This window comes from Coffea eugenioides, chromosome 6 (assembly GCF_003713205.1).
Source record: "Coffea eugenioides isolate CCC68of chromosome 6, Ceug_1.0, whole genome shotgun sequence".
Classification (NCBI taxonomy): Eukaryota; Viridiplantae; Streptophyta; class Magnoliopsida; order Gentianales; family Rubiaceae; genus Coffea; species Coffea eugenioides.
Genome location: NC_040040.1, coordinates 3537220 through 3552966, shown reverse-complemented (window position 1 = coordinate 3552966; position 15747 = coordinate 3537220). Strand labels below are relative to the sequence as shown.

Genomic DNA, 15747 nt, shown 5'->3' with positions numbered 1-15747 from the left:
GAGTAGTTGTAGTATACTACGGCGATAGTACTCCATTATTCTTTTTAAGTCTGTCTGGTAGTCTACATTCATTCATTCTTGTTACAGCCTCACCATTTAAATTCCAAAAATACCCTTTTGGGTTGCTCAATTAGAAGTTTGAAAGAAATTGTGCGGTGGCTCCGCCGCTAAGTTCCTGGATTGGAACCAAAATATAAGTTTAAGGATCAAATTGGCTACAAATAATATATAAAGACGAAATCGACGGGAAAAAAAAGTTTAGGGATTAAATTGACCATTTTCCCTTACTATGAATAAGTAGTACTAGTGTATTATTCAAGGACAAGAACTGGCATGTGTTTCCACGTAACTCATGCATTTACTTGGATACCGATTGAGTTGACTTACCCACTGCCCTTGCTCCCTCCGCTCCACTGATTACGACTTCGCAGTTTGCATCTTTCTCTGATTAACCCTTTGTTTCATTTTGCCCCTCGGGATCGGCTCGGATGGTGATGGGGTTGTCTCATTAGGTTCTACACCGTGTGGTGAGAGTTCGATTCCTTCTACTATCTTGGGAGGCGGGTGCACAAGCGTAGGAAGATTAGTTCGAAAGGGATACTCTTTGTATTGACAAAAAAAAAAAAACCCTTTGTTTCATTTTCAACATAATTTAGTTCTTCTCTATAATGCTATAAAAAATGTGGGCATCCCACTATAGGAGATTCCAACATAGGCAGAGCTGTTCATATATCCCCGTCTTGCTTTTCTCATACGGAGCTCCCTCGGTCTGGAATTCCATTTTGGTGCTCCATCTTCTACGGAAAAATCCCTTCTGCTCAGACGAGGGGATGACTGATGAGTGTCAATTTTATACATGACGAATGTTTATGAACTCAAAATCTTTACCATGTTTGTTTCAAGTGTAGACCATTATTACATGCTAACAACAATCGGAAACCACCTTTTTTTTTCCTTTCTTAAAAATAGGCCTTTTTCTTGTAGAGGTAGTCCTTTTTCTAATTAGTTCTTCTCGTTACGTGTTATGGATTTTGTGGAAAGATTTCGTTTGAGGATTAAGAAATTCATTTGTTTTTCTGGATAATAGAATTCTGATGAAATGTTGTTTTTGGTCCCGGAAGTTGAATATTAAAATTTGAAAGAACGTAATAAAAGCATAAGATTGAATTAAAACAATAACCTAATAATTTGGCAAACCAGCAGATCGCATTAGTCATTATGATGAAACGCCATTGCTTGCGAGTTCGATAGGCTCCACCCGGCCCAAGACGTCCAACTTCAACTCTGATTTCAAGTATGGGCCAATCCACTCCACTTCAATCTCTAAGTAACGCGACACATTTCAGGAGCTTATACGGGCTCTTTGCGAGCTTTCTGTCCAATTGAACCTAGCCTCACAGAATGATCTCACCACAATAAGAAAAACCAAGATTGGGTCGGGGTGGTAGTTTCATGGTGTGCTTTAATTTTCTACTTTAGTTTTTTTTTTTTTTAGTGAAGAAATGAATCTTTAATTGCTAGTTTGGGAGATTAGGAGGGAACAGAGGAAAAACATAAAAGATGAAAAAAGGAGGGAATAGCTTTTGATATTGTTTGGTTGTTTAAGAAGGAATTTGAATTATTTTAGATATAGGATTTATCCTTATACACTGACAGTATATACATCACTGCTATATGGATAATAATTAATTTGAATTTCAAATTCTATATATTTATATGCATTTAACCGAGATAGCGTATATATTATCAGCATATTTTGTTCAAATCAGTCCAAAAATTGTCAAAACATCTTTACCACAGGGTAGTATAAAAAGCATATCTATCCAAATATTATAATCAAATTATTTCAATAAGTACATAGGTTATTTATAATATACCAAAAAAAAGAGTTATGGTTCCTCATACAAGGTAACAAATAGCATAGCACGATCATAAACAAATTATGCAAAAATTTATAATGCTCAATAATAGATTTTAAGGTAATTAAGTCAATTAAGTCAATTTTATACATAATAGTGTTTGGATAGCACAAATATTTCAAATAATATTTCGCTTCCATCATAAACACATTTTCCAACCCACCTTTTTATATTTTCAATTATCTTTTTATCTCACATACATCACATCACAAAAAGTGCTACAGTTATTATTCTAAATAATATTCCAAATAATAATCTACCCAAATACTAAAAATGGTATGGACATTCCATTTCGAGATCAGACATTATTGAAATGACTTTTTTTCCCTATCATCATGAGCATTTCGATGTACCAAACGAGATGGAAGAGTATTCTCCTAACTCCCGATGTACCAAACAAGGCATAATAGTTCTCGAATTCCACGCGTACTTTTTTATTAAAAAAAACCACAAACGTGTTTTTTTTTTTTTTATTTATAAAACCAGAACGACAAACATGTTTGAAACAAATTAACATGAAAAAGAGTAGGCTAAAAAAAAAGAAAAAAAGAAAATGATGCCTCTAGAATATACTGTTAATCAATACCGAGTGTAACCAGAAATATACGACTCAAACAGAAATAGAAAAAAGAAAAGATTTTTCCCTCGAATAAATACTGGACTACTGGGTAATTTGTGGCCCCCCACCACCCCAAAAAAAAAAAGAAGAGAAAAAATCCAAATCAGCTCCGCTCCGTTGCCAACTCAGTGCATCTGCATACCAGCCGTTATGCACATCACAGGCTTTTTTGACGCTGTCGGCCATCTTCCTTCTTTCTTCTCTTCCCAATTCTCTTGTAAGTTGTTTCATTTTTTTTTTTTAATAATAAAAGACAAAGACTAATTGGAATTCTTGCTCTCTTTCCTCTCTCTCCATATGTCTTCATCCATATGTTTCGATCACATTGTCGTAACTTTTATTTAGCTATCTTTTGATCTACGCGGATCCGGGATTCGCAGCATATCGGGATCGGGTACTCCCAAATCCCCATCATCGGAGAGGAAGGAGATCGGATACGGCCGTCCAAATTGATCCCTAATGGCGGCATCCCGGCGCCTCAGAGAGCTCCAATCGCAGCTTGGCAACAAGATCTGCGTCGACTGTTCCCAGAAAAATCCGCAGTGGGCTTCAGTCTCCTACGGCGTCTTTATGTGCTTGGAGTGCTCCGGGAAGCACCGGGGCCTCGGCGTCCACATCTCCTTCGTCCGATCCGTTACCATGGATTCCTGGTCCGAGATCCAACTCCGCAAAATGGAGCTCGGCGGCAACGACAATTTCAATAATTTTATTTCCCAGTATGGGATCCCTAAACAAACCGATATCGTCACCAAATACAATACCAAAGCCGCCTCTGTTTATAGGGACAGGATCCAAGCCCTCGCCGAGGGCAAACCTTGGAGGGATCCTCCTCCCTTCAAGGAAACCCTCAGCGGGGGCCCCACCAGTAAGCCGCCGCTGTCTAGTGCTGGGGCATCTGGGGGTAGTCGGACTGCAGCCTCTTCGGGGTGGGATAGCTGGGATAATTATGACGATGGCGGGTTTAGTAGTAGCAACACTAGTAATAATATCAGGAGAAATCAGACGGTGGGGGATTTTAGGAGTGGTGGTGGCACCGGTAGCACTCCTGCTCGATCGAAGTCCACTCAGGATATTTATTCCCGGGCGCAGCTGGAGGCTTCGGCTGCCAATAAAGAAAGCTTTTTTGCGGGGAAGATGTCGGAAAATGAGTCGAGGCCTGAGGGGATTCCGCCCTCCCAAGGGGGAAAGTACGTCGGATTCGGGTCCAGCCCTGCTCCCATTCCCAGGAATAATTCTCAGGGAGATGTTTTCTCTACTGTTGCTCAGGTACACTTTTTCTGATGTGTGGGTCCACAATTACAATAGCGTTTCTTCTAGGTTATTGATGCCAATCAGCCTGTGTGGCATATAGCTGATGAAAATGTGATCGTGGTTTAAACAGGGATTCGGCAAGTTATCGCTGGTGGCTGCTTCAGCAGCACAGTCGGCAGCTAATGTCGTTCAGGCAGGTGCTACAGAGTTCTCTTCGAAGGTACTGTTATGGCTATCCATATTGCTTGAGTGGTCAGTGATTTACTCATCTTAAAGTGCCTGTAGATGGTGTGAAGAGCAATGACAGTATAGTTATAGCAAAGTCTTGCTTTGCTGTTGCTTAGGTGTTGAATGATAATTGTTGTTAGCACTTGAACGTTGTAGCATAGGTTTAGCAGTTGTATTTAATTCTGCTACTTAAGAATTTGAAGTGATTCTTTCTTATGGAATAGGTCTATAAGGTTAGGCTGATGCACTACATGTCTAAAGTGGGTTTCTGAATGGTATACAGATTACGTTGGATTTGTTATAGAATGATGGGCCTCAGGTTCTAATCTTTAATTCATGAAGGATACTTCTATCTTTATTTTTCATCTGTTCTGCTTATTTCCTTTATTTGCATCTTGCCCATGATGTAAGTGATGTTCACCCTAGATCAGTTTTTCCATGTACCATATTTTTGAAGAAATGTCTTCTAGTGGAAATTATTTTCCTCTCAAACCAAAGAAATCCATTTTTATGTGGGCAGATTGGATATTACTCAGGGACAGTCTAAAAAGCAGTAGTGCATTCATTTTAGGATGTAGGTAGATGTGTAAATAAAGATTTTATGAATACATATCATGCCAATACCAGTAATGATCCTTAATATGCCCAAATGCCCCATATGCAGTTAAGATTTGGCAACAAGCTTGTGAACTCTTGACTAAGTAAAATGAGTGATGTGTGATGACTGCATTTAGAAAAGGAATAATTTCACATACCTCCCCTGAGGTTTTCGGTATTTGCGGGAAGCTCCCCTCTAGATCTAAAAATTACACCTAACTCCCCTATTTTCACTGTTTAAGTAACATTGTAGGCCCAAAAGACTAGGCTTTTTCTGAAAAATCCTAAAATACCCTTGGGATATAATTCACAGCAAAAATAAAGAAGGAAAAAATGGTTCATTATCTCTATTTCATTCATCCTTGCTTGCTTTTACCAGTGCCCATCTACATCCAATTTATCACTAAATAAACACTCGCCTTTGCTCCAAAGTCCCTCTTTTGTCTAAAGCCTACCAGTGTAAACCATTGAATCAACTAAAAATGCAGTATCATATACCTAAAAACTTACCTACGATCTCATATCAACCTCATATATCCCTAAACTCCACTTTCATGATTGCCACCTTTCTAATACAAAATAGTGCAAGTCATCACCCTAACACGAACACCCAATATACTCCAGCACCGAGTTTCAAGTTAGTAAAATTCTATCTTTGTAGGACCATCACCAATAATTGCAAATAAACACAATGTAGTTATAGATATACCAGGAACATATTTTCCCATAACAACCATACTAGTATAATCTTTATTTAGTCCCTCTTCCATTTCCGACCCATAATTTTTTAATTTTTTACCACTATCTTCATTTCTTGATTTCCATCTAGTTTGACAACGAAATCATCACTCAACTTGTTGTTTGACAATTTCAATTTGCTAATACCTACTAAAAATTGAAAACAAAAATGGGTGCAAAGAAGCTCTTTATTAGTATTGAAAGAGAGAGAATTGGGAATAGACACCCTGATGCGTAAGCACTAGTGGCTGGCATGCATGGTGATTTTGCTAGTGGTGGCAATACACATTTGGTAAATGGGAATAGATAAATGAGTTTGGAAGAAATGAAGATGTAGGATGGATACGATAGAGAGTTAAATGTGGAAGGCTATAGTTTGAGTCATTACTTGACAATAGATGAGAGGAGCCGAATGAAATTGTCAGAAACCTCAAGGGAGGTTTCTGAAATTATCCTTTTAGAAAAGCTAATGTAGCCCTAGCAGCTAAAAAAAGAAGTAGCTGAAGATGCGTTGAGCTCTTTTCTGAATTTAATTTTCCAAAAGAAAGGCCTTAAATTCTTAACCTCCCATGAGCAAACAAACCTTCATGTAATATTGGCAATAGCTGCTTCAGCTGTAGGGGGGTTTGTGTTATTAGAGTTAACATTGAAGAGTCTGATCTTGTATTAGACCACTAGAAAATTTAAGGCAATGAAGTTAGGCACCTGAGTTTTTGCATTTACTAGTTCTAACAATCCATATCTGTCAGTTTTTTAAGTTGTTAATGCAGTGTTGTGATTCCTTAGTGGTTGGTTTGACTGAAAATTTAAGCAATTTGCATTACGATCTTCTTGCAGGTGAAAGAGGGGGGCTATGACTACAAGGTGAATGAAACTGTCAATGTTGTAGCTGCTAAGACGACAGAGATAGGACATAAGACATGGGGTATCATGAAAGGTGTCATGGCTTTGGCATCACAAAAGGTTGAGGAGTATGCAAAGGAAGGTGGTGTTAGCTGGAAGAATGATGGCTGGCAAAGGAGTGAAAGTGAGACAAATGGTTATTATCAGGAGTTTGGACAGGATTCGAAAGGATGGAATTCTCCTGCTGCTGGGCAGCCCTCATCTGGTCGGCAGTTTAATTCTGTCAGTTCTGGGTCCTGGGATGATTGGGATAGTAAAGACAATAGGAAAGAAGAATCAAGTAAAGGGACAGCATCTCATAATGGGGATAGCTGGGCAGGCTGGGATGATAACAAAGATGATGGATTTGATAACTTCTACCAGAGTGCATCTGATAGCAAGGCTGTCGGTTATAATGGAAAATCAGATGCTAAGTGGACGGAAGGAGGTTTTCTCTAAGGTTAGTGATTGGCATTCCGAATGCTTATTCAAAATGCACCCGTTCGATTTTTTGGTTCTTCCAATTCAATTCAACGACATAACTTGTTGGAACGATCTGTCTGTTAGAAATAGTCTATATATGTAAAATTGCCAACTCAATTGGCTAATTGCCCACAATGGACAAAGTATTGACTCCATAATTTGTGTTTTTGAGGACTGATAATTGTTTCTTATAACCTAGATTTGCATTTGGATTTGTAAACGACTTTTTTTTTTAAATGTCTACTTGGTATACTCGAACTTTTCTGCAATTACTATGACCCTAGTCATTGTTAACTGTGCTTTATTTACAGATATGTATCTCTGTAGAGCAATTTTGATATTTCTTTTGTCAAATTCAGAAATTTCCAGCTGTTGTTGCTTGCACACGTCAGATTGTACGAGAAGTTATTGCTGTTTTCAATTATTTGGTATGCTCGCTCGAGTGATTCTGGACTTGGGCTCATTCGTGTCCAACTTTGAAGAGGCTGAACTGAGTACGCGCTACTGCAGCCAAGTCTATTAGAAGGAAATGGAACTCTTTTGTCAAGAAAATAGCTGATCGTTTTTATATCATCCCATGATAAGATCAATGGATAAGTTGGACTTTTAGTTTCATTTGTCCCACTAGCGAGTGTGCATTTCATTTGGCAAACACAGAATTTAGATTTCTCGGCGTCTTCTGAAATTTAGATTATATATATATATATATATATATTCATGGAGAATGATTGCAGCAGAAACCTATATATCAATATAGTGAAAAAAAAAAAAAAAAACACGTGCAGCTACATTGGCTGGTATGAAGTTGTAGTTGCAAATGCAGATCAACATACATAGTAGTTGTTTTAGAACTAATGAAAGAGTTCCACGCGAACATGCAAAGGTCCTACTTAACTTGATTTCACAGGCCTTACTTAATTTCATTTAACGTGTTCGCTGAGCATGTTAATTAGCAAATAGGGTATACATGTGTATGTCATCTTGCATTTTAGGCACATAGGCATCTTGTAAAGATAATATTTTTTTAATAAACAAAATACTTTGACTCTTTTCTAGAGGTGTTAAAATGGGTGACTCAGGTGGGTTTGAATTGGTAAAATGGGTAATGAGTATAAGTGAGTTAACTTATTTATAACTATTTAATTAGATGGATATAAATGGATAAGTCAAAAAAAAAATTGGGTAATCCAATTATCCATTTATAGTCCATTTATTTTAACTTTTTTGTAAATTCATTTAAATTCATCGTTGCAAACTAAGTTATCAATTTATACTATCCTTTACACTCATCATTAGTTTTAAATATTTACTTATAATACACAATAAACTTAATTACCAAAATTTTCTTATCCGTACTCTATGTCGTAAAATTACATACTATTTAATAATAGAACAATAAGAGTATAAAAATTTTAACTGAGTATTATAAAAGTTAACATAAAAAATTAGTTCAAAAATTTTGAACCCCTAACATTTTTTTCATATGTAAATTTAAAATTTCATTATGGAAAGGTAAGAAAAGAGGCTAAAACTTGTCATAAATTAATCATATTGAAACATGAGTAAGTTAACAAATGAAGAGAAAATAAAATAATAAGATAAAATCAATAAATAATAATAATAATGAAACAAAAGTAATCAATATCATGATAAAATGAACAGTTTAAAAAAAAATGGGTAAGGGAAGAGAGGAGGTTTGGGAAAAGATAATTTTAAATGGGTTAATTGGGTTTGATGGATATTATTGATTAACCCATTTATACGTATATGTAAAAACTTAATATACCCATATTCATCTATTCATGGGCAGGTATAAGTAAATTTAGTTAAATGGGTTTATTTGCCACCTATACTCTTCACCTCCAATTATATAAATATTATGCTTTCTTTCCAGTTAGTCATAAAATAATGGAAAAAAGGTATTCAGTTAAGGATTTTGGTTGATTGCCCTTAAAAATTGCTTATTTCACTTTGGTCTTTACTTTATAAGAGCCTAAGAGGGAATGAATTAAAAAAGAAAAAAGTTTTCACATATATTAGAGGGGACAGCATATGGACAAGCGACGATGTAGGTTATGGGCCCGAGGTGACTGTTAAGTCGAACAAACGAAAACAAAGAACGTTACCAATTGGCATCGCCCGGACTCGAAACGGAGACCTTCAGTGTGTTAGACTGACTGATAACCAACTACACCACTTCTTATTGTTTTTTTATTGTTGTGTTCTTGAGGTGCCATTTTATTTGGATAGAGTATTATTTAAAATAATTATTATAACATTTTTTGTGATGTAATGTATGTGAGATAAAAAAATAATTGAAAATATAAAACGTGAATTAAAAATTATATTTGTAATGCAAGCAAAATATTATTTGAAATAGAGTCACCATCCAAACAAACCCATCTGGACTGTGCCGGCCTTCCACAGCCCTACCTTGGAAATGAACAGAAGATTCCTGTTCCAGTTCCAGTTCCACCCACCCGAACGCACGAATTCTGGGCCCAAAACATGTGAACAGGAGCTATTTTCTGAAGTCGGCGACTTGAAAAGGTGTGCTGTTCACTATGATAAGAGTCGCAAATCAAAGGTATCGTCACCAAGGAACTTTTGGCTTGAAATGCAGTCTTTCCTGGAATATACTCTTCTGCTTCTCGCAGGGAAAAGCAGAGGTGATTTGTTCCCATGGAAAAGATACAGAGGCAGCAATTAGACATAAAAATCGTGTTGAACTAGATGGAGAGCCTATGAAAGTTGAGATTGTTGGTTGGAATGCAGCTGCTCCTTCCATTTTTTATCTGCCTACTAATGTGCAGAAGACTCAAAACATTGCTCCCTGAAAATTAGCAGTTAGCCTTTCAATGCTCTTCATGAAGAAAACCCTTCTGTGATTGTGGCGCTGAAATTGGGTCATTATTCTTTGAATGTGTTTCGTGGTATTTGCTTGCACTTAAGTCACTCCAAAAGGAAATGTCTTGTTAGATGCCAAATAATCGTCCTCGGGAAGAACACCGCACACATCAAAATCAGTCCTATTTCTCTTTTTTTTTTTTTTTCTGAACATTAATCTTCTCTTTTAACACAGCAAATTAATCAAGTGGAGATATCCTACTAGATGATGGCATCAGACGTAAAATAAACCACATAACCACAAAGGAGAAATTGAAGGGAAGAGCTAGTTCAGGAATCCCTCTTAAAACAGTTTTGAAAAAATTAACATTTTTTAACATCCGTAATTCCCAACCCTAACCCTAAAAGTCTTACCCAGTGACCCAACCCGCCTATTTCGAAAAGATATACCACTACCACATGATCAATTTTCGCAACAGCGCGCTAAAACCAAAACAACTACAATCATTCCCTAACCCCCTCTCTTTCTTCAGCCGCCAAAGCCGTAGAGAGTACGTCCCTGCCTCTTCAAGGCGTAAACGACGTCCATGGCGGTTACAGTCTTGCGACGGGCATGCTCTGTGTAAGTGACGGCGTCACGAATCACGTTCTCCAAGAAGATCTTGAGGACTCCGCGAGTCTCCTCGTAGATGAGACCACTGATACGCTTGACTCCACCCCTCCGAGCCAAACGCCGTATCGCCGGCTTCGTGATGCCCTGGATGTTATCCCTCAGGACCTTACGGTGCCGTTTCGCACCTCCCTTGCCCAATCCCTTGCCTCCCTTTCCTCTTCCCGACATTTGAAATCGAACCGGATGCAGATACTACCACTAATCTAGTCGATTAAGAAGGAATAAGCCAAATAAGAGAGAATTCCGATTGCATTGGTGGCTTGTGTTTGCAAACTTATATAGGGGAGCCTTTGTGGAGCGGAGAGGAGGAGGACCGTTGGGTTTCAAATGTTAATCCACGGCTGACATTCGCGATCCGGAACGAATAGATTAGATGATTTTGAGACGTCGATAAGGCTCAAGTTGACGGTTAATAATCCATGATTCTGGATGACGCGGATCGTGACTTTTTTCATGTTTTTTAATTTTTCCTGTAAACGGTAGAAACGTGCGCGCGCGCGCACACAATTAGATTAGATTAGAAACACAGGCAAGTTAACTCAATTCATGTTTTTTAATTGAGGGTGATCTTGGTAAATTGGGTGGTTTTCAAATTTTGAAATTTCATCAGAGAATTTCGAATTTAGCGGCGGAGCAATTTTCATCTTCTGGGAGCCTTGGACATCACAGCCACAGGTGTCAAACAGTCCTATAGGCCCAAATTCAGCCCATCGTTGCTGATTTTATTGAGCCCGAATGTTACAAAGGGCGTAATACCACTAATCAGAAAAAGGGCCTACCCTTCAACATTTTTGGTTTCTTTCTTGAGCAAAATTTATTTATTTTATTTCAATTGCAGCATTTTTTTTTTTTTTTTTGGAAGGGAAAAGATAGCACAGCATTCCTTAATAATTTCCAAGGATGTAGGATAGATACAAACACTACACTGCTGGCAACAGGAATGCCACCGCATGCATCTACAGTGATTAGGTCCACAAAAAAAAAAAAGGGCAAAAGAGGGTGTTGAAAAAAGAAAACCTTATGTGTCATTGCTAAAGAGAAAAGGAAAACAATAGTATCATGTTGACATCGCTAACAGATTGCTGCTTATGTTGGCCCACACCTGTTCATAATGACATGAAAATCTTTGCAAATGCATACCTTTCGCCATCACTGGGCAATAAGAGCGCCATTATGAACAGTCACCGCAGTTGCCTTTTCTTTCTTTGAGGTTCAGACCTACTCCCTTAACAAAAGAAAAGCTTCCATGTGAATGACAGTGAAAAATATATTCAATATAATCTCCAGATCAATTACAGTGGTCACAATTAACTAATAAGGTTAAATAAATTTAAATAAAAAAAAAAGTCCAATAAACCACGGCTCTCAACAGTAGAATGTAGCTGTCGAAGTAAAGATTCTACCATAAGATTAAAAAATGAAAAATTAATGATGACATGATGCAGTTCACAATGGAATTCTGCACATAATTTTCGCCTTCCAGATTCATTCTATCTCCTTTTCTCTGTTCACTTTATTGTCTATTACAAGTCTTGATATGCAAAGACACCACACAGAAAACATAAAATTAAAATAAATTGGGCATAAATTTTTCTACCCTTTGATTAGTGACAGCACACAAAGCACATTCAGATTACATTAGTTCCAAGGTCTAGCAGAATCTATCAAATTGTCTTCGCCTCATAGAGCAACACACCTTTAGTATGCTGGTTGAGTTGCGGGTCCTTGATTCCCATAATTCGACGATCCTGAAAAAAAAAAAAAAAAAAAAATCAAATTATACTGACGTTAACAAAAAAGGGTACAGAAATAAATCGGAGATGCTTGAGCTGAAAGTGAAGGTATCTAGTAGTAACCAACTAAAAAGCAAGTTCAGAAGACATGAAAAATCTGCTTAACAAAGGAATTCAGATGAAAACTCCTTACCCTATATTAATTTCCCAGCAGCTATTAAAGGTATGTTGGCTAGCGTATGAATGCATTAATTGTATTATTTTTTCACGCCATTTTTTCTACAACACGAAGATTTTAGCCAGAAAAGAAGTTGATAAAATAAACCAGATACGTTAGATGTTCAGCATGTACCCAGACTATCCAATCAGCAGAAAAATGTAGCCAGAGCATCCCGAGTATCTTCCAAAAACATAAAAACAAATAGAACTCGTATGAAGCGATTCCTTCATTTAACTTGAAGTAACGTATCATAGCCCACAAAGATGAATCTGCAGATATATCTTTTCGAATGTATTACTTGCATGCATAACCTTATCTTAGGAGAAGATTGTCAGTAAGAATCTTGGCAAGAACTACTTGTAGCCTAGAGGTTGTCAAAATGTTAGGTGCACAATACTAAATGCAGCGACTAACCGCATCATACACCGCTCTTTGGTTGCGCCAAAACTGCATGGTAGGAAGAAGCAATCTCCCTGCACGACATGGATTTATATAGTCAAAACCCCATCAAGACAACGTCACTCATTCTCAACCTATTTAGACAAGACACACAGCCATACGATCTCAGGAACTAAATATTACCTTAAAAGTACTCTAACAACTAGACAGAATTGTTCGGCAAGGGTTTGGGAGAAAGGAACAGTCACCGTTATGGTTGAAAAGCTTACCAGATCTGGATCTTTGAAGACTTAGAGATTCAGGTAAAGCAATAAAGCTCTCCTCCTTCTTCTTACGAGTTATAGGACTTCCCTATGCAAACAGATGGAAAATGAACCAATTTATACATCAACCAAGAATAAGCTAGTACTAATAAGAGAATGGAGCATAAGTCTCAAAACAAATATGGAAAAGAATCAAGTCAGAACTTTGCGAATACACATGTAAGCATTCTGACAAAAGATACCATAAAATTCTCCAGTTTCACCAAAAAACTCCTCAATTACGAAATTTGAACTTCTATACCTTTCATCTACAGCTGTTAGACATCCACGTACTCTTATCTGATATTAGACATCAAATTAAGACCGTGAAGGCAGAATCAAGTTAAAACCACACAGATTGGGGTAGTAGGATTTTTATACTTGACAAAAATAAATATCATGCAAAAGAGGCATCCTTTTAATATAAATTCCTAAGATGTGTGAACCCAAGCATCATGGAAGACCAAAAGGGACCAAAGGACACAGTTTTACATGCATAGTGATATAGACATACTCACAAATAGGTATACATCTTTGATGAAAAAAGGCAAGGCATGTGTTTTCCAACCTTCTTTACAGAGAAGTTTGCAGGGTTAGGCATAGGTCGTTTACTAGCACCTGCATTTTTCTCCCTTTTTTTACCTACACCGCCAAGCCAACTTGGCGAATGCATCACTTTACGAGCCCTTTTCCTAATGCGCTTGTTTTTCTGATCTTGTTTTCGATCCCCGTCAGTAAACATATTAGCCTGGTCAGATGGAGGATCAGAGTTCTCTTCAAACCCTGCTTGTGCTAGAGGTTGCCTGACATTATCATCAAGACTATTTCCAGATAGTTCAAGAGTTTCCATTTGTTCGATTGAACAATTACTTGAAGATAGTTCCTTTCCTGAAGCTTCAGGAACCATAGGAGATAAACCTGACTCATTCCTACAGTAGCAATCACTATGACGAAATTTTGCAAGAACCCGACTTTCTTGCTGTGAAACAGCGTCAGAAGGTTTTGCCCCTCCACTTTTTGACTTACTGCTACTTTCGTTTCTGCCTCCGGCTGGACTATCTTCTATACTGGAATTTTTTTTGCAATTGTCATCTTCTGCTTCTTCACTACTGGCATTCTTGTGATTTATGCGGGGACAGTCAGTAAAATCTACTGTAACTGGCACCACTATAAGAAAAAATAAGCAGCAAAAGAATTTACAGACAGTCATACATTTAGGAACACCCCACAAAATAGAATTTTCAGCAAATGTGAATCATCCAAACAGCTGAACAGTGTACCTATTCCTGCTTCTGGGGATAAATTTTCAGAATCACAGTTACTTTGTGCAGTGCCCATAGTGGGAGATTCTCCTCCAAAGCAATTAAGTGCATACTCCTCCCAATAAGGAGGAAAGCCAATAATAAAATGGTCAAATACCTGTTAATAGAATCAATCAGAGCTATGGGACAAAACAGCTAAAGTGGCTGCAGAAAATTTTAGAGTGCTCAGTCAGTAACCCATAGCAAGTATGATGCCATTAGTTGCTTCAAATTTTGAGTGGGAATAAGTTGTTGGTTTGTTATATAAACAATCTCCGTGCTGCTTAGCTAACTCAAGTGAAGTAAAACTCTTTAACATGCCTCGGATGGAAACCCATTTTCTTCTGTTCTAGCCTTGTTGATTAGGCCTTTGATGATAATCCATACACCGTCAGCAGTCTCAAGGTTAAAGAGATCATGTCTCTTCAGGATTGGTGCAGAGGAAAATACACGCAGAGCTTGTTCACTACAGCACAACAAAAGATGAAGTCAATACTTTAAGAGGTTTGCTTTCCTTGCAATGGATAGTTCACTGAGATCAGTATAAACGGAACAGGACGATTTGCAAACCAAATAATGCCAAAGGACCAAATGTTACAGAAAACAACAGAATTCCCATTAAAATATAAAATGCGTTGCTCAAATTCTTGAAAAGTGGGCAACATTACACCAGCAATATGAGTACAGAAAAAGGAAGGTGGCAAAAACATAATGAGATAAAAAATACACCCACAATTGAACTAAAAGTAAGATTATAAAATTAACCTCAAATAGACAGACTACGGAATTGATAGCACCTGTCCAGACCAGTGCGAAGGTACATGGATTTCCAACTAAAAAAAAAAAAAAAAAAAAGCTCTGGCGTTTGCTTCTACATCTCATTATGACAAATTAAAACCCAAAATTCGTCAACAAGTTTAACGACCATGGATGATATATGAAATATGACTGCACAAAAACAGAAAAAAGCCCACAAAAACTAAATGAATGTACTCTCGATGAGGGATCCCGGCGATCGCAAGTCGCTTTCCGCGAAAGTCCTTTTCGGCCTTGACCAACCACCAATCGCTGAGGCCAACCTTTTTTTAGACCCAAAAAAAAAATTTATGAGGAGACAAAAAGAGAAAAATTAAAGAGTGAAGTGAAAATTAGGGATTTTCCTCTACACTTGAAACCAAACTTACAGTGGTCTGAAAATAAGATCTGGAAGTGGAAGTGCAATTGTTGGGGGTCGAAGGAGTGGTCATTTGCATCTATGAAGCTCTCTCGACGAGCGCATTGGCAGCAGATGATGATGATGAGGGTTGACAGTTCAGCTCTAATGTAGCGGGAAACTGAACGGTTTTTGCTTAATTATTCCGTCGTACAAGTAGTTTAGCAGTAGTTAACAGCGAATGTATTACTTTAAATTAGTGTTTACGAATCCCCTGACAACGTGATGTGGCTGTAGTTTAGTGGTAAGAATTCCACGTTGTGGCCGTGGAGACCTGGGCTCGAATCCCAGCAGCCACAGTGTTTTTACTCATTCTTTTGTAAAATTTTGGCCTGTCCCCAT

The 15747-nt window shown here is 37.7% G+C and overlaps 3 protein-coding genes and 1 non-coding gene across 7 annotated transcripts; 2 read left to right on the top strand and 2 right to left on the bottom strand.

The window, feature by feature from the left end:
- Positions 1-2669: 2669 nt before the first annotated feature.
- On the top strand, positions 2670-7439 carry LOC113774556 (probable ADP-ribosylation factor GTPase-activating protein AGD6). Of its 4 annotated transcripts, none has more exons than XM_027319098.1 (5): positions 2670-2755; positions 2884-3804; positions 3920-4009; positions 6190-6694; positions 7077-7439. In XM_027319098.1, the coding sequence occupies exons 2-4, from the start codon at positions 2998-3000 to the stop codon at positions 6691-6693; spliced, it is 1401 nt and encodes a 466-aa protein (XP_027174899.1). In that variant the 5' UTR covers positions 2670-2755; positions 2884-2997; the 3' UTR covers position 6694; positions 7077-7439. The 4 variants fall into 4 exon arrangements, with proteins under 4 accessions (XP_027174899.1, XP_027174900.1, XP_027174897.1 ...); XM_027319099.1 differs by having other exon boundaries at positions 2677-2755; positions 2919-3804; XM_027319096.1 differs by lacking the exon at positions 2670-2755 and having other exon boundaries at positions 2762-3804.
- Positions 7440-9803: 2364 nt separating this feature from the next.
- Positions 9804-10480, bottom strand: LOC113774846 (histone H4). Its single transcript, XM_027319483.1, has one exon. The coding sequence runs from the start codon at positions 10403-10405 to the stop codon at positions 10094-10096; it is 312 nt and encodes a 103-aa protein (XP_027175284.1). The 5' UTR covers positions 10406-10480; the 3' UTR covers positions 9804-10093.
- Positions 10481-11107: 627 nt separating this feature from the next.
- LOC113772983 (kinetochore-associated protein KNL-2 homolog) lies at positions 11108-15502 on the bottom strand. Its single transcript, XM_027317496.1, has 9 exons — positions 15377-15502; positions 15186-15271; positions 14514-14658; positions 14172-14310; positions 13460-14058; positions 12859-12940; positions 12605-12663; positions 11934-11985; positions 11108-11462 (listed from the first exon to the last, which is right to left on the bottom strand). Exons 1-9 carry the CDS (start codon positions 15443-15445, stop codon positions 11419-11421), a joined length of 1275 nt encoding a protein of 424 aa, XP_027173297.1. The 5' UTR covers positions 15446-15502; the 3' UTR covers positions 11108-11418.
- A 130-nt stretch (positions 15503-15632) lies between these two features.
- TRNAH-GUG lies at positions 15633-15704 on the top strand. The gene has a single exon. It is a non-coding gene; the product is annotated as a tRNA-His (tRNA).
- Positions 15705-15747: the final 43 nt, after the last annotated feature.

What these genes read in the sequence shown, in the direction of transcription:
- LOC113774846 (XM_027319483.1), bottom strand. Translation starts at nt 10,405, where the DNA reads ATGTCGGGAAGAGGAAAGGGAGGCAAGGGATTGGGCAAGGGAGGTGCG.
- LOC113774556 (XM_027319098.1), top strand. Translation starts at nt 2,998, where the DNA reads ATGGCGGCATCCCGGCGCCTCAGAGAGCTCCAATCGCAGCTTGGCAAC. An exon ending in TTTTCTCTACTGTTGCTCAG is followed by an intron (nt 3,805 to 3,919) that starts GTACACTTTTTC and finishes TGGTTTAAACAG; the next exon opens with GGATTCGGCAAGTTATCGCT. An exon ending in CTACAGAGTTCTCTTCGAAG is followed by an intron (nt 4,010 to 6,189) that starts GTACTGTTATGG and finishes ATCTTCTTGCAG; the next exon opens with GTGAAAGAGGGGGGCTATGA.
- LOC113772983 (XM_027317496.1), bottom strand. Translation starts at nt 15,445, where the DNA reads ATGCAAATGACCACTCCTTCGACCCCCAACAATTGCACTTCCACTTCC. An exon ending in GCCGGGATCCCTCATCGAGA is followed by an intron (nt 14,659 to 15,185) that starts GTACATTCATTT and finishes GTTGTGCTGTAG; the next exon opens with TGAACAAGCTCTGCGTGTAT. An exon ending in CAAACTTCTCTGTAAAGAAG is followed by an intron (nt 12,941 to 13,459) that starts GTTGGAAAACAC and finishes CTGTTTGCATAG; the next exon opens with GGAAGTCCTATAACTCGTAA.